The sequence below is a fragment of the Astatotilapia calliptera genome, chromosome 5 (assembly GCF_964374335.1).
Source record: "Astatotilapia calliptera chromosome 5, fAstCal68.1, whole genome shotgun sequence".
Classification (NCBI taxonomy): Eukaryota; Metazoa; Chordata; class Actinopteri; order Cichliformes; family Cichlidae; genus Astatotilapia; species Astatotilapia calliptera.
Genome location: NC_137426.1, coordinates 26423495 through 26439962, shown reverse-complemented (window position 1 = coordinate 26439962; position 16468 = coordinate 26423495). Strand labels below are relative to the sequence as shown.

Below are 16468 nucleotides of genomic sequence, written 5' to 3'. Positions count from 1 at the left end.
CTTCTAGGACAATGATTTCAAATGTGCTTTTTTTTAATTACATGCAATAAAAGGGGAACTTCTTAAAAGTTGAGAAAATCTATCATCCTGCCAACTATATCAGTCCTTTATTTACTTTTACACAAGACAAACACAGCAACAGATCATCTGGAGAATAGTTTAAGTTGATCTAGGTGGTTCTAGATACAAGAGAAGTCTAGAAATATCCCCTCAGTTGTGTGAATTTATAAAAACAAAGCTTACAGAGCTCCATAGTTGCTTAATTTGGAGATGTGAAGCTACTGACAATGTCTGTAAATTAATATATCACACGAAGAGACAATCTCAAAAAAATGATGTCAGTAAAGAAGAAAAACACTCACAATACACATATAGAACAGGGGGCAGTGGCAAATCCATGTATAACTGGCTAATAAGAGCCATACAGCAGTTTTTACTGTAGATTTTCTGCACTCCTTCAACCACCTGCTGCAACAGCAAAAGCTTCTTGTGTTCACCCAGACAGACAGCACAATAATACATCCTATTTCTGTAGTCTTGTTGTATTAAGGTGCCAGAAACTTCAAGGCTTGGTCCGTCTGCTGAGCTGCTAAACTCCTCCCAAGTTCCCATCGAGGAGCAAATACACAGACGTGCTTCAGTCAGGCTCAAAGTTTCCACATTTGACCAGAAAGGGTGGAGTTTTCTACCCGCTTATTTACAGTCTGATTCTGGTAAAGATTGTGCCTGGAGTGAGGACAAAAACTGTTCCTGCATACTAAAGACATCATCTCACAAGCATGAAGAACTACTTGTGCTTTTATCTTTGAGTTGGTATCTGTTTATTTTATTTTTTTTGCCTGTGAAATGTTTGTTTGTGAAAGACAACATTTTTACTTTTTTTTTTTTTAAAGTCACAGAGTAGCAGCAAAGTCCTACCTTGGGTTGGGTTTTACTAGGAGAATAGATTAGCATCTGCCCACAAGTTACACGAGTGGTAATCCTGATCACTGATCGATATTTACGTCACGTTTGCGTGATAGAAACAAAGGTGTGTTTCAGTGCAGAAGAGGAAGTCTGCATATTTAGACCTTATAAACCTTATAAATAGCTCCTTCTATCGGTGGTGAGGGGTCTCTGAAGATGCATGCGAGACAGGGATAAGCATGTTATATAAGTAAAGGTGCCTATGACCTCCCCTACTAAAAAATATACATATAAAATGAGAACTATACGTTGAGATCTTTTTTTTTATTTTTAAAAAGCCAGAAAATAACATTGAACTGAGTACTAATATCTTTTGTTTGCCATTTACAAACCATCGAGGTTTGTGGACCAGTGCTTTACTTATCTAAAAACGGCATCAATAAACATCAGCATGAGGCAGCTGTGTGTGTGAATGTGTGTGTGTGTCTCCAGATAAAAGACCACCCCATACTTAACGGCTGCCACAGCCACAGACCAGAAAGCTTCAGCCAAGGAGTCTGAAGCACCACCAGAATCCAAACACAACTCAAAAGAGCTCAGATTTCAAGCCCAGCACGAGGTAGCCAACAGGCATTTTCTAGAAAACAGAAAGTCACTAGTAACAGACAGAATAACAATCTGGCCTCTCCCGCTACTGTGATGTTTATTCTAAGCTGACACATCAGCTGAAATTCTGACTTTCCTACTACAAATACACTAACTGCACACTTATGTTTAGTCTCTTTGTCAATATGGCTGTAACCGATATTGGAAACAATGCGGAGATCAAATGTGCAAACAGTCATCACTTTAAATGTTCTATCACCATAAATAGAGTGGGAGACAATAGAGGAACCATGTGATTATATAACAGCCATTCCTGTGGAGCCTAAAATAAGTGCAGACACACAAAGAGATGGCTTGGTCTCAGCAAATCCCAGAAAACTAACTGAATGTTCCCGGAAATTAATTAATGTAAAAAGAATGGGACATAAAGGGCAGAGGATGAAGAGCCGAGGAGAAGGAAAACAAAGAGGAAGGAAAATAATGAGCACGCTGCCACAGGACTGCAGTAGCTATGTGTGTGTGTGTGTGTTTGAGGAACAGAAATGGGAGAGGAAGAACCTGCAAATAAATAACCCATGGTAGCACAATGGTTTCTTACTTCTGCCTTGTGAGGAAAACTAACACGTCAGGCCAGCAAATGTGTGAAGCTCTAAGTGACACACTTGCAGTAATGTGACATGGCACTTTCAACAGCTAGCTGAAGAAAAAACTACAAGATGTGATCACATTCTTCCAGAGATGAGTGCAAGTAAAACTACTGCAAATGTCACACCACGCCTCAGTAATCTGCTCCTCTGAGCTGGCAAGCTGCAGAATCAGTGGACTGCACAGGCATCTAGTGGTCAAAAAGCATAATAACAACCAGAAAAACTTCACAAAATTTCATCAGGTGAAAAACTTAATAAAAACCATGCATTATCTTTTTTTTACCGTAATTGCTATATGACAAGCACGCATAGAGTAAAGTCTCGGTTCATAGTCAACAGGCTCAGTATTGCTAAGAAGGTATTTTTTTGTGTATTACTCAGAAAACTGACTTTTCCCATCCATCCATCTTCTTCTGCTTATCCAGGGGGCCAGTTCACGGGGGCAGCAGCCTAAGCAGAGAAGCCCAGACCTCCCTCTCCCCAGCCACCTCCTCCAGCTTGTCTGGGGGAGCACCAAGGCGTTCCCAGGCCAGCCGAGAGATATAATCTCTGCAGTGTGTCCTTGGTCTGCCCCGGGGCCTCCTCCCAGTGGGACATACCCAGAACACCTCACCCAGGAGGCATCCTTGTCAGATGTCCAAGCCACCTCAACTGGCTCCTTTCGATGTGACTTTTTCCATGACGTGCTTAACTTCATGGAAGTGATTGTTAAACTGGTTCTCTGTCTTGAAAAAATATTTGGAAAAACCATCAAGCGCTACGATGAACCTGGCTCACATGAGGCCCGCCCCAGGAAAGGAAGCCCAAGAATCACCTCTGCTTCTGAGGATAGATTCATCCGAGTCACCAGCCTCAGAAATCGCAAGTTAACAGCACCTCAGATTAGAGCCCAGATAAATGCCACACAGAGTTCCAGTAGCAGACACACCTATACATCAGCTGTTCAGAGGAGAGTGCTCGAATCAGGCCTTTATGGTCAAGAAGCCACTACTAAGAAAAAGCAACAAGCAGAAGAAATTTATTTGGGCCAAGAAACACAAGGAATGGACATCAGATTAGTGGAAAATGTGCTTTGGTCTGATGAGTCCAAATTTGAGATCTCTGGTTCCACCCGCCCTGTCTTTGAGTGACGCAGAAAAGATGAACGGATGCATGCATGGAGGAGGAGGTGTGATGGTGTGGGGGTGCTTTGCTGGTGGCATTGTTAGAGATTTATTCAAAATTGAAGGCACACTGAAGCAGCACGGCTACCACAGCATCCTGCAGCGACATGCCATCCCATCTGGTTTGTGTTTAGTTGGACCAGGATTTTATTTTTTTCAAAGGACAATGACCCCACTTTTTTTTCTTCTTCTTTTGAGGCATTCAGAGGCAGATTTGCTGGTGTGTTTTGGGTCATTTCCCTGCTGCATAACTCAAGTAAGCTTGAGATTCAGAAATTCTCCTTCAGGATTTTCTAGTAAACAGCAGAATTCATGGTTCCATCAATTAAGGTGAGTCGTCCAGGTCCTGAAGCAGCAAAACAGCCCCAGACCATCACACTACCACTACTACTAAAATACTGTGTTAGTTTAGTGCAGATGTGACTTAGATCTTTGAAAAACTTCAGCTTTTGTCTCATCAGTCAACAGAATATTTTCCCCAAAGTCTTGGGGATCAAGATGTTTTTTGGCAAATGTGAGGTGAGACTTTGCGCTGTTTTGGTCAGCAGTGGTTTTCTCCTTGGAGCTCTCCGGTGGATGATATATTCACACTTTCTTATTGTTGAATATTGTTGAACTCTGACCTTAATTGAAGCAAAAGAGGACTGCAGTTTTTCAGATGTTGTTCTGGGTTCTTTTGTGATCTCATGTTCATGTGCTCTTGGAATAATTTTGTTAAGCCGAACATTTCTGTTCCACAAATAGAGAAAATTGCTTCTTGTTTTCTCCATTTGTCCATAACGGCTCTTCCTGTGGTTAATTCAACAGGTCTGGCAGTAATTAGGTTTAGGTGTCATTAGCGAAACTGAACTTAGTGTTTAAAAAAAAAAGTAGTTAATCATGGTTAATTCAGGATTTAACAAGATGGGCAATTACTATTCCACACAAGGCCAAGTAGATTTGGAGCCCCCCCCCGCCGAAATCAACAATTAAAAACTGCATTTTATGTAATTAGGTTATAATGTCTGATGATCTGAAACATGTGTGACAAGTATACAAAAATAAAAAATACAATGAAAATCAGAAAAGGGGCAATGCTTTTTCACAGCATTGCAACCTATTAAAGCCTTTTGAATGCCAGTATATTCATTCAAGAAAATCCAGATAAATGTGATAGCGTAGCATAACAAAACAAAATAACTATATCTATGCTTTTTATGATAGTTAATGCTTGCAAATTAACATTAGCAATAATTTTCTTAGCCTCCTGGTAACAGGGCCAGCCTTTTGCTGGGTTTCTGTTCCCTCTTATGTAAAATTGAACTAAAACAGTAATTTAAATGAGAAGCTGACACCTACAAAGTAAGTCAAAACAAATCAAAAATGAAATGTGAACGCACAAAAAGACAGGAAAGACAAGAAAAGACGAACAGTTAGATTAATTGTTCATTTTAGTGGTTTGTGTAACTATGAACGCGGTCCACCGTTAGGTGGCGGTAAAGATCCTCATAACAGGGAAAGAAGTCCGCCACACCTAAAGAAGACGTACTTCCGTCGTGACGCAATCTTTAGTAGTAAATGGCGGTCACCAACAGGCCGGACTATAAACATTTCCACGGTTCCAACTGTAACTGTCTAATTATCATCAAAACATGTACTCGGCTGTATCGCACATGCAGGATAGTTATAAGATCTTTATTTTCAACTTTCAGGTCGGCTCATGCTCCGTGCTGAGAGGAAGTTTACAACTAAAAGGACCAAGAAAACGAAAGAAACGGTAAGAAGAAACAGGTATTAATATCTGTGCTCAGTTAGCTTATACACGCGTGCAGTTACATGACTTGATAAACACCCCGTGTGTTACATATGCGGACAGGTCTACAGGTTTTTCATATACCCGTTGCTTCCCGCTAAGCGCTATCGTTTTGTTTTAGGTTAACAAATGGAGAACGACGACAGTCACGAAGAAAAAGACACGGAGCCTGAAGTGGCCAAACTCCGGCTGAAAGTCGAATCTTTGAAACAGGAGCTCAAAGAGTGCCGAGCCGAGTTGGCCAAGTTACAGAAGCAGCTGAGCCACTCCGAAAGACTGCAGCGGAGCACGGAGGGCTATAACGAAGACCTGAGGAAGCAGGTCAGTTCAAATGAAAAGAAGCCAAACATATCATAGAGATGGGAGACATATCCTCCAAATTATATCACGATGCAACAAAAGATTTTGCAATAAAGAAATTCTCACAATATGGAGATTGATTTTATTTTCCAATGAGCTACTGTCATTGATTACCGACTTCCTAATTTAAAGCAGCAGCACTGTTACAGTGAGATAGCAGTGGCACAGCATTAATCAAACAACAGCACAACATTAGCCTAAGTGGTGTTTTCATCTGGAAATCTTTAAAGGTAATTAGAATCACTTCACTGTCTAACTCTTTAGGAGCTGCACAATATTATCACAGAACAAACATTGAAAAATAATCTCTACCTGCTTTGTGTATTTAAACCATCTGCTTAAAGTCTTGATTTTCCACCAAATAACTTCATCGTTTTTTTCCATTTGTGTTTGATCTTGCTGTTACATGGAGTGTAACTAGTGAGTGCTCTGAATGATGCTCTATGGAGTCAAATGTTTACTATCATGTTGCCAGTATCTCCTCTTTCTCAGCCTGATTGTACTTTGCGGTGTGTTTTTGTGGTGGTCAAACAAATTTGTCACTTTACTTTGTTGGAGGTACTAAATGGTAATTGGAGGCTAGCACTCGGATATAACCAGGCTTGTCTTATTGTTGCGTACCGAGTAAACGAGTTGAATTACTGTAGCAATGATAATGAGATATGACATCTTTAATATGATGCAAAAATCTACACCGGCATTAATGCAGATAATCTAGACAGTCTAGATCTAAATGATGTCATATAGTAGTTTTGTTTGTTCTGAGGTGTATTTTGAGCCAGTTTAATGTTTAAAGTGGCAAAAGGGCCAAGGTTTATTTATTTTTTTAACCTAAGTTGTGCTCTATTTTTCTGCATTATGGTTTAAACCAAGAAAGGAAATCAATTTGAATTTTTGAATGTTTGCGCACTGAATTTTATCTCAATGTGTGTTGGTTCAGGTCGACCAGCTGAGTGCAGAGATTCATGAACGGAAGAAAAAAGATAAAGACAAAGTCGACTGTGAAACTCAAACAGAAGAACATGTATGGACAGAAACTGGTGTGTTACTTTCACATGCGCATGAATGAAATTTACTCATTGTGTCATTAAGTTTAAAAACAGCCTAAAGCTGTTTTAATATTCCTTTTCAGATTATTATAATTACTACTATGGAGACTACGGTCTGAACTCGGAGGGAGCAGACACTCAGGAAAGCCTGAACACGGCGCCAGCTGATTATGAGGCAGCAGAGAGCTCAACAACAAATGAAGCAACAGCTGCAGATGTGTCAGTTCAGCCAGACCAGACCAGTTTAGCGGTCACAACAGAGGTATCCATGTGTGTCTTTTTATTTTTATGTTAGCATTCCTATACTTATAAAAAGAGTCATATTCCATTTATAGTCACCATTATAAAACTATTTGTGTTTCAGGGGAGCGATGGAGGATCTATAGCAGATATGTTGAGGGCCACTGCTGAGGAAGCTATGACACAGACTGGGTTTGTGTTTGATGAGACTTCTGGGATGTATTATGACCACAGCACGGGCTTCTACTACGACTCGGTGTGTGAGCTGTAAAGTTTGGCAGTTTATAGTAGAAATTATTTTAGAGGAAGTTTAGTTTGGCACACATTTCTGACATTTTTCACCCCTCTCCATCAGGCCAGTCAGTTGTACTACGATGCCAACTCTGGCATTTACTACTACTACGATGCAGAGAGTGGACGATACCAGTTTCATTCCAGGATTGAGGTTCCTGCTGTGCAGAGTAGTGCAGAGCCGTATCAAGAAAAAACGGACGCTGATAAGAAAGGCAGAAAATTCAAGAAAGGAGTCAAGAAAACATCACAGGATGATAGGGTATGTAATAGTGCAAGATTTTATTTATGCATTCCTTAAAAATGTTACATTTTGTTGCTGACAGCTGGCTTTGACCTTTCAGTTCCCTCTTTAAAATCCAATTTGTTTTGCTGGTCTCAGTCTTCAAATAGATATTTTTTTTCTTTTTATATGAAGCTAGTTGACTTAAAGACTATTCCTCTGACCTAGGTGCAAGAGGTGACTAACTCTTTGGCTAAAATGAAGATTTCCTCTTACTGGAAAACTCCTTCCTACAGAGGTATACCTTTTTAATATTAATGTGCAAAAGATTTAAAAGTATGTGTTTGCTTTTTGTTCTTTAAAAAACTGAAAATTAGCTTCTTATTGTACACAGCACCTTAACAATCTTTAAAGGTGACACAGTGAGTCAAACACTGACCCTGGTCTCTGTGTTGCCTGCATTCAATCCTTTTGTGTGAGATACGGCTAATAAAGAGTTAGTGAAGTGAAAAAGTAAACCCATGAACCTCAAAGGACGCAAATAATAAGTTGCTGAAGCTCAGCTCAACACTTAGAATTTGCTGTCAGGCCTGATTTAACCTGGTAAAGGTCTTTAATGTATTCTCTTTGAAGACTGAGACCGTCTATAAGCTTTCTGTGCCAAAAGATTGGGGATCCACAGTACAAAGTCCAGCTTTCACAGCAGATGGTAGTTTCACTGCTCACTGTCTTAATGACAGGAAGTGAAAAGTGACGATGTAAAGCTGGAAGAAGACGAGGCCGACTGTGTTGAAAGGCAAACGACTAAGAAGAAGACAGAATCACGGAAAGCAAAACGAAGGTCTCGCAGTCCAGATGTGGCTCCACGGAGAAAAGACTCGTCCAAACGCAAAGAAGACGGCGACAAATATCCATCAAAGAGAAAAAAGCAGAAAAACGGCTCACACCATGACGATAAGGGAGACTCAAGGAAGAAAAGGAAGAAATCTAAGTCGGAAAAACATAAAAAGAAAAAGAAGGCCACTCGGAGTGATGGATCTGAGGGGAACAGTGAACCAGAAGAGGGTGAGATCACAGAGTCAGAGAGGGAAGAATGGGAGTCTACCCCCTCGTTCTCGTCGCCCTCGAGCGCAGCCTCAATGGAAAGTCCTGAATCAGAAATGGACACACAGAGTCAAGAAGGTGAGAAGTAAGAGTAGTCTGAATTAACTCACATGGCGTGCACAGTTTGTTTTATCTGGGGCAAGTTTGTTTGATGGACCTGTCACTTTTTGGTAATGCTTGTAGCTGTCTGAGACTTGTCATATTTTTGTGAATATGAGTATGTGGTGCTTTATTTTTTTTTCCTTGTAGTCAAAGACATCTGGCCTCCCTGTGTAAGAGTGACTGTGGTCAGGTCTCCTGTGCTGCAGGTGGGCACTCTGTTCATCATCACAGCCGACTCTCCAGCCACCATTGGCAGGTCTGTGGGGTTGTTTTCTGTTGCTGTTTGGTGATTGCATGGCAGCAGAAGTGTATTTTGTTCACACATTGCAACAGTGGGAAATTTTAGCACTTTAGTTGCAGTTTGAATTAAATCACTCACAAGATTTCAGAGCCGTTGTTAAAACTATGAGTAGTCAGTAAAAAGAGGTTAAATTGATCTCTCTGTCATATAATAGCCAAGTGAAGACAACATGCTGTCTTTTGTGTTTTCAGAGAGAAAGATATGAACCACGCAATCCGAATACCAGAAATGGGAGTCAGCAAGGTACCTCTCCTTTCCGCTTTCCTGCAGGGATGGAAGTTACTCTGTTATGAATGATTGTTTTTTGTTAACACAGGCTTATGTGATCTTTCTAAATGCCAGTATGTTTGTGGTTCTAGTTCCATGCAGAGGTGTATTTTGACCAGGAGCAGCAGAGCTACATGCTGGTGGACCAGGGAAGCCAGAATGGAACGGTGATCAATGGCAACCGCATCTTACAGGTGAGCATTTTGTTTACGTTTGAGTTGAAAAGAAAAAAGCAAACAAAACCTGAACTTAGCCGATACCACGTCAATGATACTTTCATCTGCAGCCCAAAACCAAGTCTGAGCCACATGCACTGATGCACGGCGATGAAGTGAAGATGGGAGAGACTGTGTTGTCCTTCCATATCCATTCAGGGAACGATACCTGTGATGGCTGTGAGCCCGGTCAGGTGATGGCTCACCTCAGCAAGCACAAGAGAGAAGACAACACTGGTGAGCTACTTAAAGTGAAACACGTCCACAGAGAGGGGAATATCTTTTTTTTATTTGCATAGATTCATGAAACAACAGTGAGCCTGCTCTTGTTGTAAAAGCTGTGCTCTTACCCAGTGTGAGATTACACTCCTGAGTTTGCCGCTGTTGTTTTCTAAAGGTCCTGCTCTCACCAAAGAGGATAAAGAATCACTGCGACAGAAAGAGCTGAAGCAGATGAAGGCCAAATATGGCCTGCAAGTGAGTGCAAACCTTGGTGCAGTCATAAGTTTTAACCCTCTAGTCTTTTCTTTTCCTTTTTTATAATAATGGAGGCACTCATTTCTCTGCTTTTCTGCAAACAGAGCGGTGACTTTGAGGAGACGAAAGCCTTGAAGAACCCCAAATATAAGGATCGAGCAGAATCTCGAAGGCAAACAGTGGGCAGTGAGGGTGCTTTCCAACGCGATGATGCACCGGCTTCTGTTCATGAGTAAGTGTTAGCAAATGGCTGTAGTTCCACCTGATGGGAAATGCTAGATTCAAGTGTTGATCATTCACTGTGTCTGTTTTCCAAAAGGGAGATCAGTGAAGTGAATAAAGGACGGAAGATGCTGGAAAAGATGGGCTGGAAGAAAGGAGAGGGACTGGGTAAAATGGGAACCGGAATGAAAGACCCGGTAAGACGATCCGCTGATTCTGCTGGTGGAAGTTCTCCTTTGTTTCAGTGCAAAACAGCAATGTGATTCAATTGTCTTCCTTTTCCGTTCCCGTCTTCACAGATTCAACTGAAAATCCGAAAGTCCCAGTCGGGTTTGGGAGCAGCTGCCGCCATGTCTCTGGACGACGCGTCTTTGACTAAATCAAAGTCCCAAAAGAACTGGGAGAAGGCGCGAGAGAGGTTCGCTGATACCTGCCAGCCTGACTCGCTCGTGCCCAAAACCCAGAAGAACACTTCACCCAAAGCCTGGGTCAGATCGGAAGAGACGGAGACCACACCGAACAGCTTTGAAACAGAAGGCCAAAGTTAGGAGTCAGAAGAGAATTTCCACAGATTTAAAAACTGGGCACTTACGCATATTGACACCAAGAGGAAATGTGTCGTTTTCATTTATTTCCTCAGCTGTGAAGAGTCATGCAACCAGTTGAGACTAAATTGAGTTTTACCTCTATTCTTAAGAGTACAGGATATGCCCTCATTATTTTACTGCCACCGTAAAAACAAACAAATAAACATTATTGACCTGTCTTTCAGTGCTGTGCAGTTATATCCTCACTTACAGTGGTTAGGTAACTCTTATTTAATGTAGACCACAATAAGAGTTGCTGAAGGATTGAACTGGAGTGTTGCCTACACACACACACACACACACACACACACACACACACACACACACACACACACACACACACAGGGCAGAGGTGCCACTGTTCCTGCTAGTACAAACAAGGATGCGAATAACCTCAAGCAAACATTGACACAGTGAAGCAATATTTCTCGCATTGAGATCTTTTTTTCTTTCCTTTTTTATGATGACGACTGAGGATCTGTTCAGACAAATCAAAGCTCACCATGTCAAGTCACAACTTCTCTGTGTTACTGTCCCCAACCCCCCCCAAGCCTTTAAAAAAGAAAAACAATATTCTGAACAAGCTAAACTTATCTGTGCTGTTTGATTTACTTTGACATATTGTGGTGTTGCGTCTTTTATTGTCACTTCTATGTTTGCTAAAAGCAGAGGGACAACCACATCCACATACTTGGAACTACAGTGAGCAAACATTTAACAGTCCCATCTCTATGCAACCTTATCTACGGGTTCATTTTAGGGTGTGTGAATATTTGCATGTGTGCGCAAGTCTGTCTCACACCGAGCGCAAAGAGAAGGGAAATCTAGCACAAGGTCTGTATTTTAGTTTGTATAGTACAGCCCATGAAAATCCATTAGCACGTTTAAAGTGTCTTTGCTGATGCTGTTATAACTGCATGAGTTAGTCATGTAGGAGAGGTGGAAATCCTCATTCTGCATCAGCTCAAAGTGCCGTAAAATTATCAAACAGCTGAGAGGCTGGACTCACGTGACGGTGTTGGTGTAACTCCTTGAGCTGGATCTCCTGCTGTTCTTCCTCTGACTTTGAGTGCCACCCATTTTGAGCTTTCCACTCTTCAACAGATGAACAGACACATTCCACTACTGTATTTATTTCCCTCAGCTAGCAGTCATCGTCCTCATCGGTGCACTGCTGTCAGATTTCTTTCTTGACAGGTAGGTCCTCCCTCCTCTGCTCAGCTACTTTCGCAAGTCTCCTCCCTCAATTTAACTGCGCTCACCGAGAGTAAACGTTCAATTTGTAAAACTACTGTAATAAAATTGGGAGGGATCTGCTTGTGTCTTGTGTTGCTCAGTTGTTTTGTGTATAAAGTCTAAGGCATAAAAAGATATTGTTAGTCATGAGATAAAGTGGGATGTGGCTCAGGGCTTTTGAGAGATCTGGCTTGACCAGTTCCCGATGCTGAAAGAGTATTCAGAAGAACACAGAGCCACTGTTCTTTGAAGTGCAGGCTTTTCTATTTCTATTTTCTTTTTGCAAGTTTTTATGCAGTTTGTGTGAAACGACTCTTTGTACAATCGGAAACAAACAGCTGCTTTGGTGCTGTGAAAATGTCTTGGGTGTTTTGATGAAGTGCATTTTCCCATCTCTACAACACAATCAGTGCCAGTGAAAATCATTCGGAAGAGTAAAAAATCCATAATGCTCAATGTCAAATGACTATCAGAAACTATGCACTGTGTGAGTTAATGCTGCTAAAATGGCACTGACCCGTAATGTAGTCTGGCATCAAAACATTCAGCGTGGATCCTTTTGAGTGCTGCAGGTTACTGTGTGAGGCATATTTTACTTGACTGGATGTGTTAATAAATAATGATATATGTCAATATGAACACCAGCACCCAAGGTTACTTATCTGGGGATTGCATTGCGAGGAAATGATCAATTTTTAAATTTACCTCAACTGTCTGTCGTATATTAGTTGTGGCTGATTTACGATTAGTCCTGACGCAATAGCTCTTTATTGGACTGCACCATCACAAGCAAGTGGAAACAAGTCTCCTCAAGTCCCTGGAGCTGGAAAAGTATCTTAGTTATGCGACAGTAATCTGCAAACATGGAGTTAGTATTTAGAGGGTGGAAAGTCTCATCAAGGAAAATGTGGTGTGGCCCAAGGAAGATACCTTAAATATTGTGATCCTAGCTAGCTGGTTAAACAAGCCATAAATGAGGGAACCACAGCCGTAGTTTTGAAACAACTGGAACATTATTAAACTGATATCTGCCTTGCACAAAGATGCCTTGTTTTGCGCCCGATCATGCTTTGAGCTGTAAATTCTGTCAAGAGCCAAGGAGCATTAAAAGGTCAGCCAGTTTTCATATCACACATTGCATCACATGGAATATACTGGGCGACACAGACTTGCAAAAAACAGACATTCATTCAACTAGTATCTGATAAAAAACAAAAGGACTCCCATATGCCTGACAGAGGGCACTATGAAGGGTGTGTCGTACCTCCAATCTTGATCGTTTAGATGAGTATTTCCTGCAGTAATTTTCTATTTGATGTACTATATGGATATTTAAAATGAAGAAAGCAAAATATATTTTGTTAAATAATTTTTAAGTGTAAACAAGAATAAAAGACTATAAAAGCTGGGTTTGAAATAACCCAGTAAGTTTCTAATTATAGGAAACTATCTATGCTATTTAACTAGGATTAACAAAATTGGATGAAATGAAATGGTACAAATTACATTTAGTACATGAAACAGTTATTTTAATGGAAGGTAATTATTAAACTATAAATCCAATCACTGAATAAACTCAGCTGTGAAATTTACTCAATAATGCCTCAATAACATTTAATTTTCATAGATTAGCAAAATTAAGATGAACATGTGGCCTGATATCTCTAAGTTGTTGAGAAAACTCGGTGGACTGTTCAGGGTTAACAAAAAAGAGAGAGGGAGAAAATCTGCAGAATTATAATCTCTCACACCCAAGTGAAAAAAAATGCCGCAGACATAAAATTATAATCATTTGTCTTTGAGTGACCTCATGTGACAGACTGGTATGAAACCAGAATCTGTGTAGTTTAGTGTTTGTTGGAATGACCACAGGGTTTAATCAGAGAAAAACTCCTCCCTCCATCATCAGTCACAGGACGTAAATCCTTTCTGTGGGTTTCCATAATAGTTAAGGACCATAATGCAAGCACGGGTGACAGCAACATGAATTATGGTAAATATATGTCAGAAATACAGTTCAGTGAGTAACGTGACACCAGGGTTTCATTATTTAGAAAATAAGTTGAAGTCTGTGTGGTGTATTACATAGCAGGGAGCAGTAAGAAAACACAGTTAAAATTGGATTCTGAGTAATTCTAGCGGCTGTGTGCCAAAGTAAAGCCACTGTACTGTATGTAATATGCAACAGAAGCAGCAGTGAGCAGAGGGAGCAGGGTCACAGCCACAAAATGAAGCCTTTACATACAGCAGGGAGTCCTCTTGTCATTATAGTATGTCTGTGTGTGTTTCTACAATGATGAAAATTTATGATTATTTGCTATTTTATTGCAACAGCTTACTTTCTTTTTCCCTTTGGCCACACCATGACCGTCTGCCCCAATCTAACACTGTGTTATCTCAGTCTCCGTCTGTGTATGTGAGCCTATTGAGAGGCATGAGACCAGAAGTGACACGTCGGAGGAACAGTACTGCAGTGACTCAACAACCCCCACTTCTGCTTCCGCCTCTGTGGGCCCTCTCGGCCATATCCGTTTACATAAAATCTCAGCCTCTGGGCCTCTCAACATCAGAGCAAAGCTGAAGACGCAATATATTACTATTTTTAAACCTGACTGTGACTCAAAAAGAAATTCCACTTGGTATATGTAAACATAAAAAAATCACATGAAGAGAGCAGAGGTGGGGATGTGGGGGGTTAAATATCCACAGGTCATCCATCTTGATCTTTTCAGCCAAGAGGAAATAAACCTCATTCCAGCCACATTCCAGCAGCTGGAGCCAGCTCTTACTGTTATACTCCTTTTTATATCTGCACTCTTTGATACTCAAACATCTTAACAGAGCAGGAACTTGTGTAGAACTAAAGCATACAGCCTCTAACTGTGTATTTGAATAAGAACTGTCTGTGTATGTGACGCCATCCAGCTCAGTTTAAATATCCAGGTTAAAACCTCTGTGCTCCACGCTGAAAGGAAATTCCAACAGCACTGCAGCTTTCTCATGGCAAGTGACTCACTCAAAGCCACTGATGAATGTCTTCCACCCGTGGCCTTTCCTGCTTGGAAAAGGCCCCTCTGGGTGTGTCTCCCTGTGACCTCATCTTCCCAGAAAATTCTCCAGAAACTTCAGCAGCACATGATGTAGCCCCTGTGCAAGACACCAGCAATAACAAACCAGTCTGTCTCTAGAAGAGTCTCACTTGGCTTATCACGTCATCTCTTACGGTGGTGTGTCTGTGCCTTAGTCTGCTCAGTCAATCAGAGCATCACTGTCTGTGCGTAAATGTGTGAGTGTGTGAAGGCAAGCGTCCTGTTTACTGCTGGCTGTGACAGTTTGAACAAACAAAACAGTCAATCTTAACCTAATTGTCCTTGCCAACATTGTTTGCCTTTAAATCTTTGTGCCTAATTCCTCCTCTAAGGCGACTAAATGTCATGTGTGCAAGCTTTCACCAACCTGTCAGTTACAGCCTTCACAGGAGAAGCACTAATGAGCAGAGCTACTTTACAGCCCCACAAACTACAAAACCGCCGGGTCAACAGGAGAGGGGAATTATAGATTTGTGAAAAGAGGCTTTGTATTCATGCAAAAAAAAGAAAAGAAAAAGACAATAGTGCTCACATGGCAGCAGAACGAAACAGACACGACACATTCAAAGAGTCATCTGACACACTGTCCAAAAAGTAGCTGATCAGTACCAGAAAACACACTGTTAACAAAAGCAAGCATGTAAACTACACAGACCACTTACTTACATGAATAACGGTGCACCTGACTGGCAGGAGAAAAAGAACTGTTCAAAAGCTCTCAGTTTTTAAATAATACCTCAAATCTCTGTTGACTGACAAGCTGTGGCAGATCTGCTGCGAGGTTTAAGTCCTTCACCGAGCCGTGGATGTAGAAATCCCTGGTCAAAGATTAAAGTCCTGTGTTCAGAACAGCTGCTGGAGTTGCCGCTCTCAGAGTGGAAATTCTTGTTCGCTCTGCGTGGTGGTGATCAGTCCATGTGGCTGGATGGGAAATGGGAAATAAACTTTCTGGGCAAGGAGCCAAGAGCAGGGTTTTAAAGACACAGCCGTAGCAGTGCTATATGAGGCTGAGTCACACTTTACAGTACACTACAGCCGAGCGGAAACACTGCTTTTAAACCACTCTGTGATAACTTTAGATCATTTTAAAAGTTCATATTCTTAGCTAGATTATGATAACACTTAACTGATCTCTTTATGATTAAAGTACAGACCCAAAATATATAACACAGTTGCTTCTTATTTCTTGTAAATTTAGACTACAATAAGTAGTTTCTTATATAATCTGGTGCTTAGAACTAAGTTTTTGTTATTTTTGGAAAAAGTAGAAACTCGTTTGCTAGTCCGTTATTGTTTTTATCTCACTCAGAAAATCACATGAAGATAAAAAAGTGTGAATAAAAAAAGAAAACTTGTTTATTTATTGACCTAATTTCATTGATTTCTTTAGCGCAGTGATTGCTTAAGAAATCAGTGAGCTGGTGTCTCCCTCTAGTGTTCATTCGCGAGAAGGCATCTGCAACAAAGTGGCGTGTTCAGCAAAAACTACAGCAGACCCTTTACAGTTGGAAATCAGTAAATAAACGCTTGCCTCATTCATATATGATGGAGTTTATTATGTCATTTCATTATGTGCTACTTTGCGTTTCTG

The 16468-nt window shown here is 40.9% G+C and overlaps 2 protein-coding genes across 6 annotated transcripts in view; one reads left to right on the top strand and one right to left on the bottom strand.

Annotated features, from left to right (window-relative positions):
• tacc1 (transforming, acidic coiled-coil containing protein 1) overlaps nt 1–15797 on the bottom strand; it is a 32168-nt gene extending 16371 nt beyond the window's left edge. For 2 of the 4 annotated variants that reach the window (XM_080301939.1, XM_026168484.2), the window contains exon 1: nt 11562–11862. In XM_080301939.1, coding sequence (XP_080158065.1) covers nt 11562–11632 — 71 coding nt within the window. In that variant the 5' untranslated portion in view covers nt 11633–11862. Of the gene's footprint in view, nt 1–11561; nt 11863–15543 lie in introns of those variants that run through there. The other 2 variants (XM_080301941.1, XM_080301940.1) reach the window with 2 other exon arrangements.
• aggf1 (angiogenic factor with G patch and FHA domains 1) lies at nt 4836–10731 on the top strand. 2 transcript variants are annotated; one of them, XM_026168486.2, is made up of 16 exons: nt 4836–4928; nt 5014–5078; nt 5236–5435; nt 6415–6514; nt 6607–6785; nt 6888–7019; nt 7119–7316; nt 8018–8459; nt 8631–8739; nt 8976–9027; nt 9144–9245; nt 9338–9503; nt 9664–9743; nt 9848–9975; nt 10063–10162; nt 10265–10731. In XM_026168486.2, exons 3-16 carry the CDS (start codon nt 5244–5246, stop codon nt 10511–10513), a joined length of 2229 nt encoding a protein of 742 aa, XP_026024271.1. In that variant the 5' UTR covers nt 4836–4928; nt 5014–5078; nt 5236–5243; the 3' UTR covers nt 10514–10731. The 2 variants fall into 2 exon arrangements, with proteins under 2 accessions (XP_026024271.1, XP_026024272.1); XM_026168487.2 differs by lacking the exon at nt 8018–8459 and adding an exon at nt 7506–7575.
• Nucleotides 15798–16468: the final 671 nt, after the last annotated feature.